The sequence below is a fragment of the Ovis aries genome, chromosome 25, assembly GCF_016772045.2.
Source record: "Ovis aries strain OAR_USU_Benz2616 breed Rambouillet chromosome 25, ARS-UI_Ramb_v3.0, whole genome shotgun sequence".
NCBI lineage: Eukaryota > Metazoa > Chordata > Mammalia > Artiodactyla > Bovidae > Ovis > Ovis aries.
In genome coordinates this window covers 9,261,438-9,276,323 of record NC_056078.1, presented here as the reverse complement: position 1 = coordinate 9,276,323, position 14,886 = coordinate 9,261,438, and the positions used below count along the sequence as shown (strand labels likewise).

At 40.2% G+C, this 14,886-nt stretch overlaps 1 protein-coding gene and 1 pseudogene across 1 annotated transcript in view; one reads left to right on the top strand and one right to left on the bottom strand.

Moving 5' to 3' along the window:
• The window catches only part of RYR2 (ryanodine receptor 2), an 810,976-nt gene that overhangs the window by 571,165 nt on the left and 224,925 nt on the right, over positions 1-14,886 (bottom strand). Inside the window, exon 2 of the mRNA XM_060406755.1 lies at positions 12,562-12,681. Coding sequence (XP_060262738.1) covers positions 12,562-12,681 — 120 coding nt within the window. The remainder of the gene's footprint in view (positions 1-12,561; positions 12,682-14,886) is intronic.
• LOC114110776 (kinesin-like protein KIF11) lies at positions 8,329-10,972 on the top strand (annotated as a pseudogene).

Below are 14,886 nucleotides of genomic sequence, written 5' to 3'. Positions count from 1 at the left end.
AAGCAAATGGTCCTTTAGGATTTAATTTACTAAATTTATACAAAATTTTGACTGTTCCGCCTTTCATATCCTTATGCAACCTCTAATGTTTTTTTTTAGTTTTTTATTTTTTAATATAACCTCTAATGTTTTAATATTTGTACTTTCTCTGTTGATTTTTTTCAAGAAATCAATTTTAAATTAATTCACTTTTATCTTTATTAATCCTATCCTGTTGCTTTTTCTTATTTACTTTGCTCTTCTAGTTTCTATCTGCTTGCTTAATTCATTTTATTTTCTTTTTAATTTTTATTAATACATGCATTAGAAGCTAAAAGTTTTCTCCTGGTAACCTCTTAGATATGCCTACACATTCTAAAATACCCTGTATTCATTTTTACTATATTCAAGAAATTCTTCCATTTTAGTTTATTTTTCCTTTGACCTAACATTTATTTAATAGTGTGCTTTGCAATTTTCAAGTAGAAGGAACATAAAAGTCCCTTTGGGAGCTTTTCTTTAATTTTTAGTTTTGTTTTTAAAGGTCCTGTTTGTTTTACTGCTGTTCTTTGGAACTCACTGAGCTTTTCTTTGTGGGCTAAAATGTGGTCAATATTCTTTAATGTTGTATCATGTTTTGATATGAAAGTGTCATGTTGGTCTCATAAATAAGTTAGGAAATATTCCTTCTGCATCAATCACTGAAGAAGATTATAAAGAATTGGTATAATGTCTTCCTTAAATGTTTGATAGAATTCACCAGTGAATAAATCCACTGGGCCCGATGCTTTCTGTCTGGAAAGTTATTGAATGAATGCATATAAATATATCTGGATACAGTATTGCTTTTATGATTTTCAAAGATCTGCTAGGGAAATTAAGAACAAGAAAAATAAAACTTTTTATTTTCACTTATTCATTCTCTGTTGCTCTTCCTTTCTTGCTAAAAATCTGAGTTGCTGACCTATATATTTTCCTGATTACTAAAGAACTTATTTAACATTTCTTACAAAGCAGGTCTACTGGCAAAAAAAAGCTCCCTGAATTTCTGTTTGTCTGAGAAACTCTTTATCTAATCTTCACTTTTGATGAGTAGTTTTGCAGGATACTGAATTCTAGGTTGGTAGAGTGTTGTTGTTTTCCCTCAACACTAAATACTTCACTACTGTCTCTTCTTGTTTCCAATGGTGTTTTGAGAAGTTGAGTGTAATGTTATCTTTGCTCCTCTACAGGGACATCTGGCATCTCTCTGGACTTTTTAATTTTCTGTACACTGAAAATGATACACCTACATGTAGGGGTTTTTCATTTATTCTGCTTATTATTCTCTGAACTTCCTGTATCTGTGGCTGTCTGACATTAATTTGCCTAAATCATCAGTCTTTATTATTTCATATATTTCTTCTATTCCTTTCTTCATGATCCTAGAGAACTTCTGTAGTTGCCCTATAGTTCTTAGATACTCTATTCTGTTTGGTTTTTCTTTCAGTAATTTTTCCTTTTTGTAACCGTCTTGCAGGCTTCTTTTGAAGTATCCTCAAGCTCAGAAATTGTTTGCTCGGCAAATTCCCATTTATTCATAAGCCTATCAAAGGCATTCTTGATTTTGGTTTCAATGTCTTGGATCTCCAGCATTTCTTTTCCGTCATTTCCTGGAATTTCCACCTCTCTGCTTACATTGCCCATCTGTCCTTGCAGACTATCTACCTTATCCATTGGAACCATTAGCACAGTAATCATATTTCTTATAAATTCCTGGTTTAATAGTTGTAAGGCTGATGGATAGATATTATGCTGTTCCTTATCCTCTCTCTGATGCAGAAAATTACATTGATTTACATAAAGTAAAATTGTAAATGATTATATAAATAAATGTAATTAGATTGCTCCACTTATATAGTATATATAAATTATACATGATTACTTATAAATTATACATGGTTATATACAAATTATGTATGATTATATAATTATATTCATATATATAACTATATATGTGTGTGTGTATGTATAGTTAAAAAGCAAAGAGACAAATAAGGAGAAGAATTAAGTCTACAGGCAACAAATAAACAGATAAAGATTGAAACGACCTTTCTTGTATCCTGGAGAAAGGAGGGTGGGACAGCACAGCTTTTGTAACTTCATGGTCCTATAGCAACTTGTTCCGCGGTTTTCACCCATTGGTCAAAGCAAGGACTTTTTGATATGAGATCTCTTGGTTGTCTCCCTGCACTACTTTAACCTGGCCTTTCTCTATGCTTTGCGCCATCAACCTTGCTCCATCTGAACTGGATTCCCAACGATTTTCCCTCAGAGGAGGACTCGGTCATTGGAAGAGCCTTACTGGTTAGTTTCACAAGTCTACAGGCCAAGATTGCTCTAGAAACATCCCTCCATGGCACAATTCCTTTGCTTCTTTCTAGTTTTAGCTGCCAGTTTCAGGTAGCCCCCCATGATTTCTAGTTAATACTTGTTACCAGTTTCCAAAGATGGCAGAAATCATGTTGCCTTCCCTGTACTTCCTCCTCTTCACTTACTGACACCAGATTTGGGATAACTTGTCACCTAGGTTTTCTCAGATATTATATTGTCTGTGGGTTTCATGTTTTGCCATCAGCATAGGTCTGTTTTTATGGAGAGATTCAAAAAGAGTAACAACTATGCCTCCTTAATAACTTCTATTTTCTCCATAAACTTTTAATAATAATAAGATGGGTATCTCTGAAAATCACTAAAATATAGAAACAAAAATGTATTTCATATAAAGAGTGCACAGTAAGTATCCATAATTGTGAACTACAAATAACCAATTAAACATATCAGACATGTATTTACATTTTTTGCAAGAAAATCTATGCTGGAATTATGAAACATTCTCTTTCAGGAAGAGATTAGCCTGAATAAGTATCCTAGGAGACTAAAACAGTCTTTTGAAAAAGTCAGTCTTGCATTTGATTAGAAGATTCTGTAGCTTAAGATATTTCTGGGATCATTTCCAGGAACACATACATAATTTACAGTGACTGACCACTCAATGCTAACAATAATTCTGTTCTCCCAACCTTTATAATAAATGCAGGAGAACCAATTTGAGAGGATTAAAAAAAAGGCAATCTCTCATTTTCTACCAATGAATGTCAAATTCAAATGCATCTGCATGAAACATATCAGTATCTAAGTTCGATAGTTTAAACATGAAATGAAATCTACAGCTTTGACTCTTTGTTATTATAGAAAATTAGAAGTGTATTTTATAAAAAGTATGTCCTAAGACTAGTGGTTCCCTTTCAAATTTAATAATCTATTAAATGTTATAACTCACTTACTTCTGCTTCATACTAAGAAATAAGAACATAAATGATCTATACCCAGGGTCCTCAGAGAATTCAGAAGCTGCTACATGTAGCTGGGAGTATACATACTTACAATTTCAGGGAGAGAAGGTGCTGTGGATATTACACAGAATTAAGCCCAAATGACAATATAATAGCAACATAAACAAATTCTTTGAGAAAAACAGTCCGTAAGAGGGACTGCTGTAGATAGACTTTGAAGGACAAGCAGTATTTCACCAGCAGGAAAACTAAAGCAAGGATATACAATTTAGTGAGAACAAAGTAAAATGGAAATATGAAAAAAGCAAAATACTGACATAGAAGGGAATTGTCAAGTAACCTGAGCAGGGGAAAGAAAAGAGGATGTATGCGGTAAGAAATATTAAAAAACAAAAAGTTCAGATCAGTTTACTAGACTTCAATTGCTAGTCTATGCTTGATAAACAATTTCAGTATCTCATCCTAAACACAAATTTTCAGATAAACCAAAAAGAATAAGGGAGCACAACAAGAACAAAAAAATGGCTGAAATGGCCAGTGCACTATGCCATCAGTCACAACTAATAGCCAAGTAGCCCTTGATGTACATAACTGTGCAAGTTTTTGCTGAAGTATCAGTGATTACAGTATTATACCTGTTTCAGGTACACTAACAGAGTATATTTGGTGGCAGTGAGGAGATACCCCTCATCCAAGGTAAGGAACAGCGGTTGCACTTTGCTGGAGCAGCTGTGAAGAGATTCCCCACGTCCAAGGTAAGAGAAACCCAAGTAAGATGGTAGGTGTTGCAAGAGGGCATCAGAGGGCAGACACACTGAAACCATACTCACAGAAAACTAGTCAGTCTAATCACACTAGGACCACAGCCTTGTCTAACTCAATGAAACTAAGCCATGACCTGTGGGGCCACTCAAGATGGGCAGGTCGTGGTGGAGAGGTCTGACACAATGTGGTCCACTGGAGAAGGGAATGGCAAACCACTTCGGTATTCTTGCCTTGAAAACCCCATAAACAGTATGAAAAAGCTAAATGATAGGATACTGAAAGAGGAACTCCCCAGCTTGGTAGGTGCCCAATATGCTACTGGAGATCTGTGGAGAAATAACTCCAGAAAGAAACAAGGGATGGAGCCAGAGCAAAAACAATACCCAGTTGTGGATGTGACTGGTGATAGAAGCAAGGTCTGATGCTGTAAAGAGCAATATTGCATAGGAACCTGCAATGTTAGGTCCATGAATCAAGGCAAATTGAAAGTGGTCAAACAAGAGATGGCAAGAGTAAACGTTGACATTCTAGGAATCAGCAAACTAAAATGGACTGGAATGGGTGAATTTAACTCAGATGAACATTATATCTACTACTGTGGGCAGGAATCCCTTAGAGGAAATGGAGTAGCCATCATGGTCAACAAGAGAGTCTGAAATGCAGTACTTGGATGCAATCTCAAAAACGACAGAATGATCTCTGTTCGTCGCCAAGGCATACCGTTCAATATCACAGTAATCCAAGTCTATGCCCCAACCAGTAACGCTGAAGAAACTGAAGTTGAACAGTTCTATGAAGGCCTACAAGACCTTTTGGAACTAACACCCCCAAAAGATGTCCTTTTCATTATAGGGGACTGGAATGCAAAAGTAGGAAGTCAAGAAACACCTGGAGTAACAGGCAAATTTGGCCTTGGAGTACAGAATGAAGCACGGCAAAGGTTAATAGAGTTTTGCAAAGAGAACGCACTGGTCATAGCAAACACCCTCTTCCAACAACACAAGAGAAGACTCTACACATGGACATCACCAGATGGTCAACACCAAAATCAGATTGATTATATTCTTTGCAGCCAAAGATGGAGAAGCTCTATACAGTCAGCAAAACAAGACCGGGAGCTGACTATGGCTCAGATCATGAGCTCCTTATTGTCAAATTCAGACTCAAATTGAAGAAAGTAGGGAAAACCACTAGACCATTCAGGTATGACCTAAATCAAACCCCTTGTGATTATACAGTGGAAGTGAGAAATAGATTTAAGGGACTAGATCTGATAGAGTGCCTGATGAAATATGGACGGAGGTTCGTGACATTGTACAGGAGACAGGGATCAAGACCATCCTCATGGAAAACAAATGCAAGAAAGCAAAATGGCTGTCTGGGGAGACCTTACAAATAGCTGTAAGTGAACTCCAGGAGTTGGTGATGGACAGGGAGGCCTGGCGTGCTGCGATTCATGGGGTCACAAAGAGTCGGACATGACTGAGCGACTGAACAGAGTATATTAAATAGAATGTTCTGCTTATGTTCACTTCTAGGATTTTATGGCTTCAGGTCTAAGATTTAGCTCTTTTATTCATTTTGAATTTAGTTTGTATATGGTGTATGGAAACATTCTAATCTCATTCTTTTACAAGTAACTGTCCAGTAGTCCCAGCACCACGTATTGAAGAGACTGTTTTTAATCCATTGTATATTCTTATCTCATTTGTCATAGACTGCTTGACAGTAGGTGCCTGGCTTTATCTGTGGGCTCTCTATTCTGTTCCATGATGCTATTGCTGCTGCTAAGTCACTTTGGTCGTGTCTGACTCTGTGCGACCCCAGAGACAGCAGCCCACCAGGCTCCCCCATCCCTGGGATTCTCCAGGCAAGAACACTGGAGTGGGCTGCCATTTCCTTCTCCAGTGCATGAAAGTAAAAAGTCAAAGTGAAGTCACTCAGTCATGTCCGACTGCTAGCAACCCCATGGACTGCAGCTTACCAGGCTCCTCCGTCCATGGGATTTGCCTGCCAAGAGTACTGGAGTGGACTGCCATTGCCTTCTCTGATTCTGTTCCGTAGATCTCTGTATTTCTTTTTATGCCAGTACCACGTTGTTCTGATTACTAAAGCTTTGTAGTCTAGTCTGAAGTCAGGAGCATAATACCACCAGCCTTATTCTTTTTTCTCAAAACTGCTTTGGCAATTCAGGGCTCTTTGTGTTTCCATATACATTTTAGGATTATTTTTTCTAGCTCTGTGGTAAATGTCATGGGTATGTGACAGGGATTCAGTTTAGTTGCTCAGTCATGTCCGACTCTTTGTGACTCCCATGGACTGCAGCACACCAGGCCTCCCTGTCTATCACCAACTCCTGGAGTTTAGTCAAATTCATGTCCATTGAGACAGTGATGCCATCCAACAATCTTATCCTCTGTCATTCCCTTCTCCTCCTACCTTCAATCTTTCCCAGCATCACGTGGCCAAAGCATTGAAGTTTCAGTTTCAGCATCAGTCCTTCCAATGAATATTTAGGACTGATTTCCTTTAGGATTGACTGGTTAGATCTCCTTTCAGTCCAAGGGACTCTCAAGAGTCTTCTCCAACACCACAGTTCAAAAGCATCAACTTTTTGGCACTCAGCTTTCTTTATACTCCAACTCTCACATCCATACATGCTACTGCTGCTGTTGCTAAGTCGCTTCAGTCATGTCCAACATGACTACTGGAAAAACCATAGCCTTGACTAGATGGACCTTTGTGAGCAAAGTAATGTCTCTGCTTTTTAATATACTATCTAGGTTGGTCATAACTTTCCTTCCAAGGAGTAAGCGTCTTTTAATTTCATGGTTGTAGTCACCATCTGCAGTGATTTGGGAGCCCAAGAAAATAAAGTCTGTCACTGTTTCCATTGTTTCCCCTTCTATTTGCCATGAAGTGATGGGACCAGATGCCATGTAGATTGCTTTAGGTAGAAGACACATTTACCAATATTATTTCTTCCAATTTATGAATGAAATATATTTCTTTGTATCACCTTCAATTTCCTTCAACAAATTCTTATAGTTTTCATTGCAAAGGTCTTTTACCTCCTTAGTTTATTCCTGGGTATTTTATAAGTTTTGATGCAATTTTAGAGAGGATTGTTTCTATGTCTTCTGTTTCTGACATTTGATCATTAGCAAATAGTAAGCAGGGCTGGAGTGTTCACTGGGCTCAGGCTGTGGCATGCAATAGAGAAGGTGAGGGAAACTAAGCAGCCACCTCCACAGTTTTCAATCTGCCCTCTCCACCCTGCTTTAGGAGCAAGCTAGTGCAGACCCACAGCTCACAAGCAAAATCCAGGCTTCCCAGAGCCCTGCAGTGAGTCCCACCAGCTCTCCAACCAGCAAACGAGCTCAAGTTCCCTGTGCCAGACCCCTGGGCTGGGTCACCCAACATGTGGCTGGAACTGCTCACTCCCCAGGACAAATCTCCACCTGTATCGTTTCTCTTTTCCTCTGAGCCCCTTCCAAAGGCACAGGTCTCAACCTGATCACTTCTCTTCCCTTCATACAAGATTCCATGTGGATCTTCTTTCATCCTTGGTTGTACAGGACCCTTTGAGCCAGTTTCTAGTTAGTTTTCAGTGAGAAATGTTCCACGTGTAAATGTATTTTTGATGTGCTTGTCGGGAGAGGTGAGCTCCACCTCCTTCTACTCCATCTTGATTGATCTCAACATTAACTGAATGCCTAGCCTATTTCAGTGCCTTGACTACTACATAACACACCTGCTAGAGAATCGGAAGAACTCATTTTTAGTACTGGAAATCAGCTCTTAAAGACCAAGGCAATGACAGCCAGTATAGTGAAAAATCAAAACCCAGCTAACTGGCCTGCCTGGTTCTAGCCACTACAAAATACCAGCAACCACAGGGAAAGTACTAAATATTAAATTCTTGATAGGCTTTCTAGAATAGAAGAATATTTTTCACAACTGATATCTAGCACAGTAATTTTCACAAAGAGAATGCTCAATAAACATTTGTCAAATTAAAAATAAACCAAGGCAGGACTATGAAATGCATAATGTTATGTCACCCATCATTGTAATATTGGAAACATGACTTGGTACTAAATTATTATAATAAATTATATATAGACATTGTTCACAGAATAACCAAAGGGGTACTATGTCATTAAGAATCAGGGATTCAGGTTTCCTGGGCTTGGAACAGAGACTAGGTTTGTGGCTGGGGGGCTTGAGCTGGTGCAGTTCCTGGGCGATGGCAATTTCTGAGTGCACGCCAGTGCCCGGTAGGGGACTGGGCAGCCCCGGTCTGTGGCTGGCTTCTTGGGGGGCGGTCGTGGTGTCTCAGCTGAGTTCATCTGCGGGGGTGCGGGGGGAGTATCAGGTGGTGGTGAGATGCAGACCATTTAATTTCGCAGAGCAGAAAGCTAATGCCCATTCGGTAGTAGAATGTGATCGTGTGTGGAAGGAAGTTAGTGTTCAAACTGGAGGACCGGAGGACAAAAGCTCAAGGAAAACATACACTTTTGATATGGCTTTTGGAGCAAATACTAAATAAATTGACGTTTCCTGAAGTAGCGTTTGTCCAATTCTGGATGAATTTATTATGGGCAATAATTGCACTATTTTTGCATGTGGCCAAACCGGCCCTGGAAAAACCTTTACACCGGAAGGTGAAAGTTCCCCTAATGAAGAGTATACCTGGGAACAGGATCCTTTGGCTGGTATAATCCCACGTACTCTTCATCAGATTTTTGAGAAACTTACTGATAATGGTACTGAATTTTCAGCACAAGTGTCGCTATTGGAAATCTATAATGAAGAGCTCTTTGATCTCCTTAATCCGTCTTCTGATGCTTCTGACAGACTGCAGATGTTTGATGATCCCCGTAACAAGAGGGGAGTGATAATCAAAGGTTTAGAAGAAATTACAGTACACAACAAGGATCAAGCCTATCAAACTTTGGAGAAGGGGGTAGCAAAAAGGACAGCCGCAGCAACTTTGATGAATGCCTACTCTAGTCGATCCCACTCAGTTTTCTCTGTTAAAATACATATGAAAGAAACTACAGTTGATGGAGAGGCGCTTGTTAAAACTGGAAAGTTGAACTTGGTTGATCTTGCAGGCAGTAGGAACATTGGCCGTTCTGGAGCAGTTGGCAAGAGAGCTCGGGAAGCTGGAAATATCAGTCACCCCTGTTGACTCTGGGAAGGCCATTACTGCTCTTGTGGAAAGAACACCTCATGCTCCTTATTGAGAATCTAAACTGACTAGAATCCTCCAGGACTCTCTTGGAGGATGTACACGAACATCTATCATTGCAAGAGTTTCTCCTGCATCTCTCAACCTGGAGGAAACTCTGAGTCCATTGGAATATGCTCATCGAGCAAAGAACATACTCAATAAGCCTGAGGGTAACCAGAAACTCACCAAGAAAGTTCTGATTAAGGAATATACAGAAGAGATACAGCGTCTGAAACAGGATCTTGCTGCAACTCATGAAAAAAAAAAATGGAGTGTACATTTCTGAAGAAAATTTTAGAGCTATGAGTGGAAAACTAACTGTTCAAGAGGAAGAAATTATAGAATTGGTTGACAAAATTGCTGCTGTTGAGGAAGAGCTAAATAGGGTTACAGAATTGTTTATGGATAGTAAAAATGAACTTCTCCAGCGCAAATCTGACCTGCAAAGTAAGACACAGGAACTTGAAACCACTCAAAGACATTTGCAGGAAATGAAATTACAGCTTGTTGAAGAAGAATGTATCACCTCGGCGGCAGCTTTGGAAACTACTGAGGAGAGACATCATGATGCTGCCAACAGGCTGCTTAACACAGTGGAAGAAGCTACAAAAGATGTATTTGGTCTCCATTCTAAACTGGATTGTAAGAAGGCAGTTGATCAGCATAATGCAGACGACGTTTTTGGCAAAAACGAATAGTCTGTTTAATAATATGGAAGAATTAATTAAGGATGGCAACATGAAACAAAAGGCCACGCTAGGAGTTCACGAGACCTCGTTCGGTACCCTGCTGACTCCCAGTGCCTCTGCATTAGACACTATTACTGCAGCGGCACTTGGATCTCTCACATCGATTCCGGAAAACGTGTCTACACTTGTTTCTCAGATGTCTAACATGATATTGAAAGAACAGTCGTTAGCAGCAAAAAGTAAAACTGTACTTCAGGAAGTGATTAACACAGGAAGCTATGAAACAGGAAGGTCTGGTTCCTTCAGAAAACTGCAAACAAAATCCCTCTCCTCGGACTGCACAGGAAGGAGCCCGGCAGCAAAGCCCAGGGCTCAGAACCCTGCAAGCTCCCCCTACCTGAGTCTTGCCATGACCTGGATGTTCTTCCCCTTTTCGTCAGATGGCTGGATGGCATCACCGACTTGATGGACATGAGTTTGAGTGAACTCCGGGAACTGGTGATGGACAGGGAGGCCTGGCGTGCTGCGATTCATGGGGTCGCAAAGAGTCGGACATGACTGAGTGACTGAACTGAACTGAAGATAGTGCTGTGGAAGCACAGAAAAGAGAGGTCCAAAGCAAGCCCCTTTCTCGGAGGAAGCACCCAGAATTGTCTTGAAGAATAATTAGGGAATGTTAAGGCTACCACAGGTACTAAATCGTGATGAAAAAGACAGTGAATGTTACTTTAGGACTATGAATTTATCCTTTGAGTGATGAGAACTCGTCCTCGCCAAATGATTCCAAACAAGAAAGCAAGGGCAGATTTGCGTTTTCCGACCACGGTCCTGCAGTAGCTGTTGCAGGCTCAATCTACGTGGCTCAGCATCCCGCAGGCTTCTCAAGGAGGTTGTGCAAACACCCAAGACCATCAGCCTACAACTCCCTGCAGGCGACGCTACCCGGCTCTTCTCATGCTCAGTGATTGCCTGCTTCCATACGAGTAGTACTCTGGGCGTTTTGGCAGTGTTTACGGTTACTCAAGCTGATTAGATGTGGGTCGCAGACCCAGGGAATAAAGAATCATGGGCCTGTGCTTAAAAAAAAAAAAGAATCAGAGATTCAAATCAAAAGACTGAGGTGTTAAGTGTGAAAATTTGCCATTATCAATGCTGTGGCATCAAGTCACAGGAAGCCTCTGGTCTAATACCTGTCGTCTCTCAGCCATCCATGCCCTCAAGTGTACAGTGAATAGAACAGCAATAGCTATGCATAACATACCCTTATTGTGACAATCAGATGCGATCATGCATGTCAAATGACTCTGTAATCTAAAAAGAGCTACCCAAAGATTAATAAACTGTTTTCTGATTGACTGCCTGACTGCAGAGATATCTGCCTTTTCTCTCTTTCCTTTATTCTATACATTCTGATCTATCAGCACACCCTCGAAATCCTCCAAGCATATTCCCCAACCCCTCACTAAGTTTCCTCACCATCATTGCTTCTTATCAGCAGACCCAGCAGTTGCCCTGCAAACTTCTGGAGGCACCTTCCACTGCTCTCCACGCTTTTAATCTTAATCTTTCCACATTCTCTAATCCAATGGTCCCCAACCTTTTCGGCACCAGGCACCGGTCTCACGGAAGGTAATTTTTCCACCAACGAAGGGGCAGGGATGGTTCAGGTGGTAATGCAGGCAATGGGGAGGGGGAGATGAAGCTTAGCTATCTCACCCACCACTCACCTCTTGCGGTGAGGCCCAGTTTCCTAAGAGGCCACAGACTGGTCTGCAGACCAGAAGTTGGTGATCCCTGCTCGAATCCACAAAAAAGTCAAATCAATCTTTTAAATATTACATAGAATTGCATTGTTCACCTGATCCAATGGCCTCCTTTCTTACTAGGAAAGAGTATCAACTATGGGGTTGGCCAATAAGTTTGCCTGGGTTTTCCCATAAGATGGGAAGATAAAAACCCAAACCTTTTGGTCAATCCAATACTACCAAGGGCTGGTAGGCCCTTCACCTCCCCTAACTAGTGGCCCCATTCATGGTACCAGAGCTGCAGTGCCTATTGGTCCTTCCTTCAAGAGACTGGAAGCACATTCCTAATGAGGGGCCCTTGCATTGCCTGGTCCCTCTTTCCAGAATGGTCAGGAACTTACTACTTCTCCCTTTCTCACTTCATTCAGCTCAAACGTCCCTGTCTCAGAATGCCCTTCCCTCCATATTCTTTGCAAAAGGGAGAATCCTTACCTCAGCACTCTCCACCTTGTCACTCTGCTCTTCTTCAGAGCCCTTATTGGTTCTGAAATTATTAACATGTTTACTTATCCCCTAGGATTTAAATAGCATGGGAGCAAAAAGACTCTGTCTGTTCCTGCTAACAACTGCATCTGAGTTATTTACATGGATTAGGGGCTCAATTGAAATGGGCTTAATGGATAGTGAAAAGACTGTTCAATTTCCTTTAGTTGATATGTTCCGCAGAAAACAGAAGTGTGCCCATAAATAACTTCAATGCTACTAGTAAAACCTGAATGTTTGAATGGCCTGGAAAGGCTTTATCTCACCTTGGAATTCGAAGTGGACTCCAAGAAGCAAAGTCTGTTGCCAAATCCTTCTGCCGCCAAACACAGTTTCTGTTGTTCTTTGTGGATGGTTGCGGTACACTGTAGGACCACTTCATCATCCTGCAAAAGGGAGAAAAAGAGGAAAACAGTGAAATTTAGCATGACTCAGCCTAAATCAGATCTCGAAGACTGTTGTTTTAGTGCATTTTAAAAATCAGAGCAAAATGAATCTAAGAACTGTCCTTCCCAAATCCACACAATCAAGTCCTAGAGCATTTTTATTTACCAAAAAAAGATAACCGGGTGGCAGGAGTTGGAAAAAGTTACTACCATTGAAGAGAATTAACAGCTTTCTGCAATCGACAGAGGCAATCTGAATAGAAAATGGTAAAATACAGGATTTCTATGCCAGAGTTCTTACGCACTGCTTTAAATCATCAAAATTATCAAGAAATGGTCTGACATATTCCTTGGACATCAAGTATCATCAAAAACAGAACAGAGCCTACTAGCAGGCTCACATTGTTCCAAAACTGACTCAGGAAAACAGGTCAATAACAGAGCTTCTAGGTTCAAATCAACCCAAAAAAATCATCTTAGTTCATCTGTGGCAACTTGATCATCTGCGAAATAATCCTGGATTGCTTAAAAATGTACAGAGAGGTGATTTGTTAGTTCAGTCTTCTGAGATCCAACACTTGGTTTCCAATCAATTAAGTTCACAGAATCAGAGGGAAAACTGTACAAGGGAAGGATGATCCACAGGATGACTCAGTACAGGCAGTGTGAGCACAGCAAGAAGCATGGGCTTTAGAATTTGCAATAGCTGGGTTCCTATTCCAGTTCTGCCATCAACAAAGCGAGGAGAGACGTGAGATAAACTTACGCAGTGACTGACATACAAAAGGCCCTACATCAACGAGAAATGGGAGATGGCATTATCATTTTTAAACAAAATATCTCAATTTAACAGGTTCTAATTGATAAATACCTAAAAAGTCTAACCATTTATACGTTGATATTTCAATCTCAAAGAAACAGTATACCTAACAGGGAAGTAAAAACAAACAAATATACTCATCAACCCTTTTAATTAGAATCAAGGTGAAAAGGGAATATGAGTACACGCTTGAAGACCCATGGTAGAATGGCAGAGAAGAGGTAATGTGACAAATATCTAAAAGCAGAAAACAAGCACTTTTGGTTAACCTCAGGAAAATGCTATATCCATTGGGAAAGTACAGCTCTAATTTAAAAGCCTTTATCAATGCCATGTACTTGCTTTATTTCCTGCGTGGTAGCAGCAGTACCTAATAGCTGGCTTATAGCATCGGTCATAGCCAAGTCCAATCTCTTAATAATTACCTTCCAACTATCCCCCCAGTGCTCATTAATTTCCAGTGAGCATTCAATTGTTGCATTTCAAAAGTCAATTGCTTTAAAAAAAAAAGCCTTATTTTCATATAATGAGTACATCTGAAGATTACTTCATGTTCAGCATAGCTATAATAAAAAATAATGAAGTATCTTTGTTGCTTATATAATCTGCAAGATCAAAGATACATTGTGTTTGCCAAATAGATGGTGTTAATAACAAAGTGCTAAATTGTGCTGATGCGTTCAATGCCTTCCCAAATCCCCAATGTCTTTGCTATCGTGTCTTACTGCCTCTGTGGAGTGAACTCCAACATGGAAACTACACTCTTGGGTAAGACAGACTTCTTTGGATACTAGAGGTGATCTAAATACCAGTTAGGGGTCTTCCCTGGTGGTCCAATGGTTAAGTATCCACCTTCCAATGCAGGGGATACAGGTTTGATCCCTGGTGGGAGAACTAAGATCCCACATGTCACAGGCAACTAAGCCTCTGTGCTACAATTCAAGAAGCCCGGGCGCTGCAAGAAGAAAAGCCTGTGAGCCTCAACAAAGAGCCCACGGAGTCAGAAATCTTTAATAACTACCCCTTAGTAAGTAATTACTGCAGTGGACTAACTAAAGACATTTTAGGAATGAGAGTAAGAAAATACAACAAGGTACAGGGCAGGTAAGAATGAACAGTGCTACCCAGTAAGCTCCAAAAGAAGAGAAGGCACATCACATTTACCAAAAATACAGCGTATACCAGTCCTGGCATTAATTTAATCCTCCCAATATTCCAGCAATATACTGATCATTCATACAAACAGTTGAGGAAAACGAGGCTCAAAGTAACCTGTCACTCACAAAGGGCTGATCATACTTATTTCCAAGAATTGGTGATGAAACCTAATTTATCTGAAAGTCCTCGGCCGCACATTGGTTCTGAAGGCTCAGGTGACTTTTACT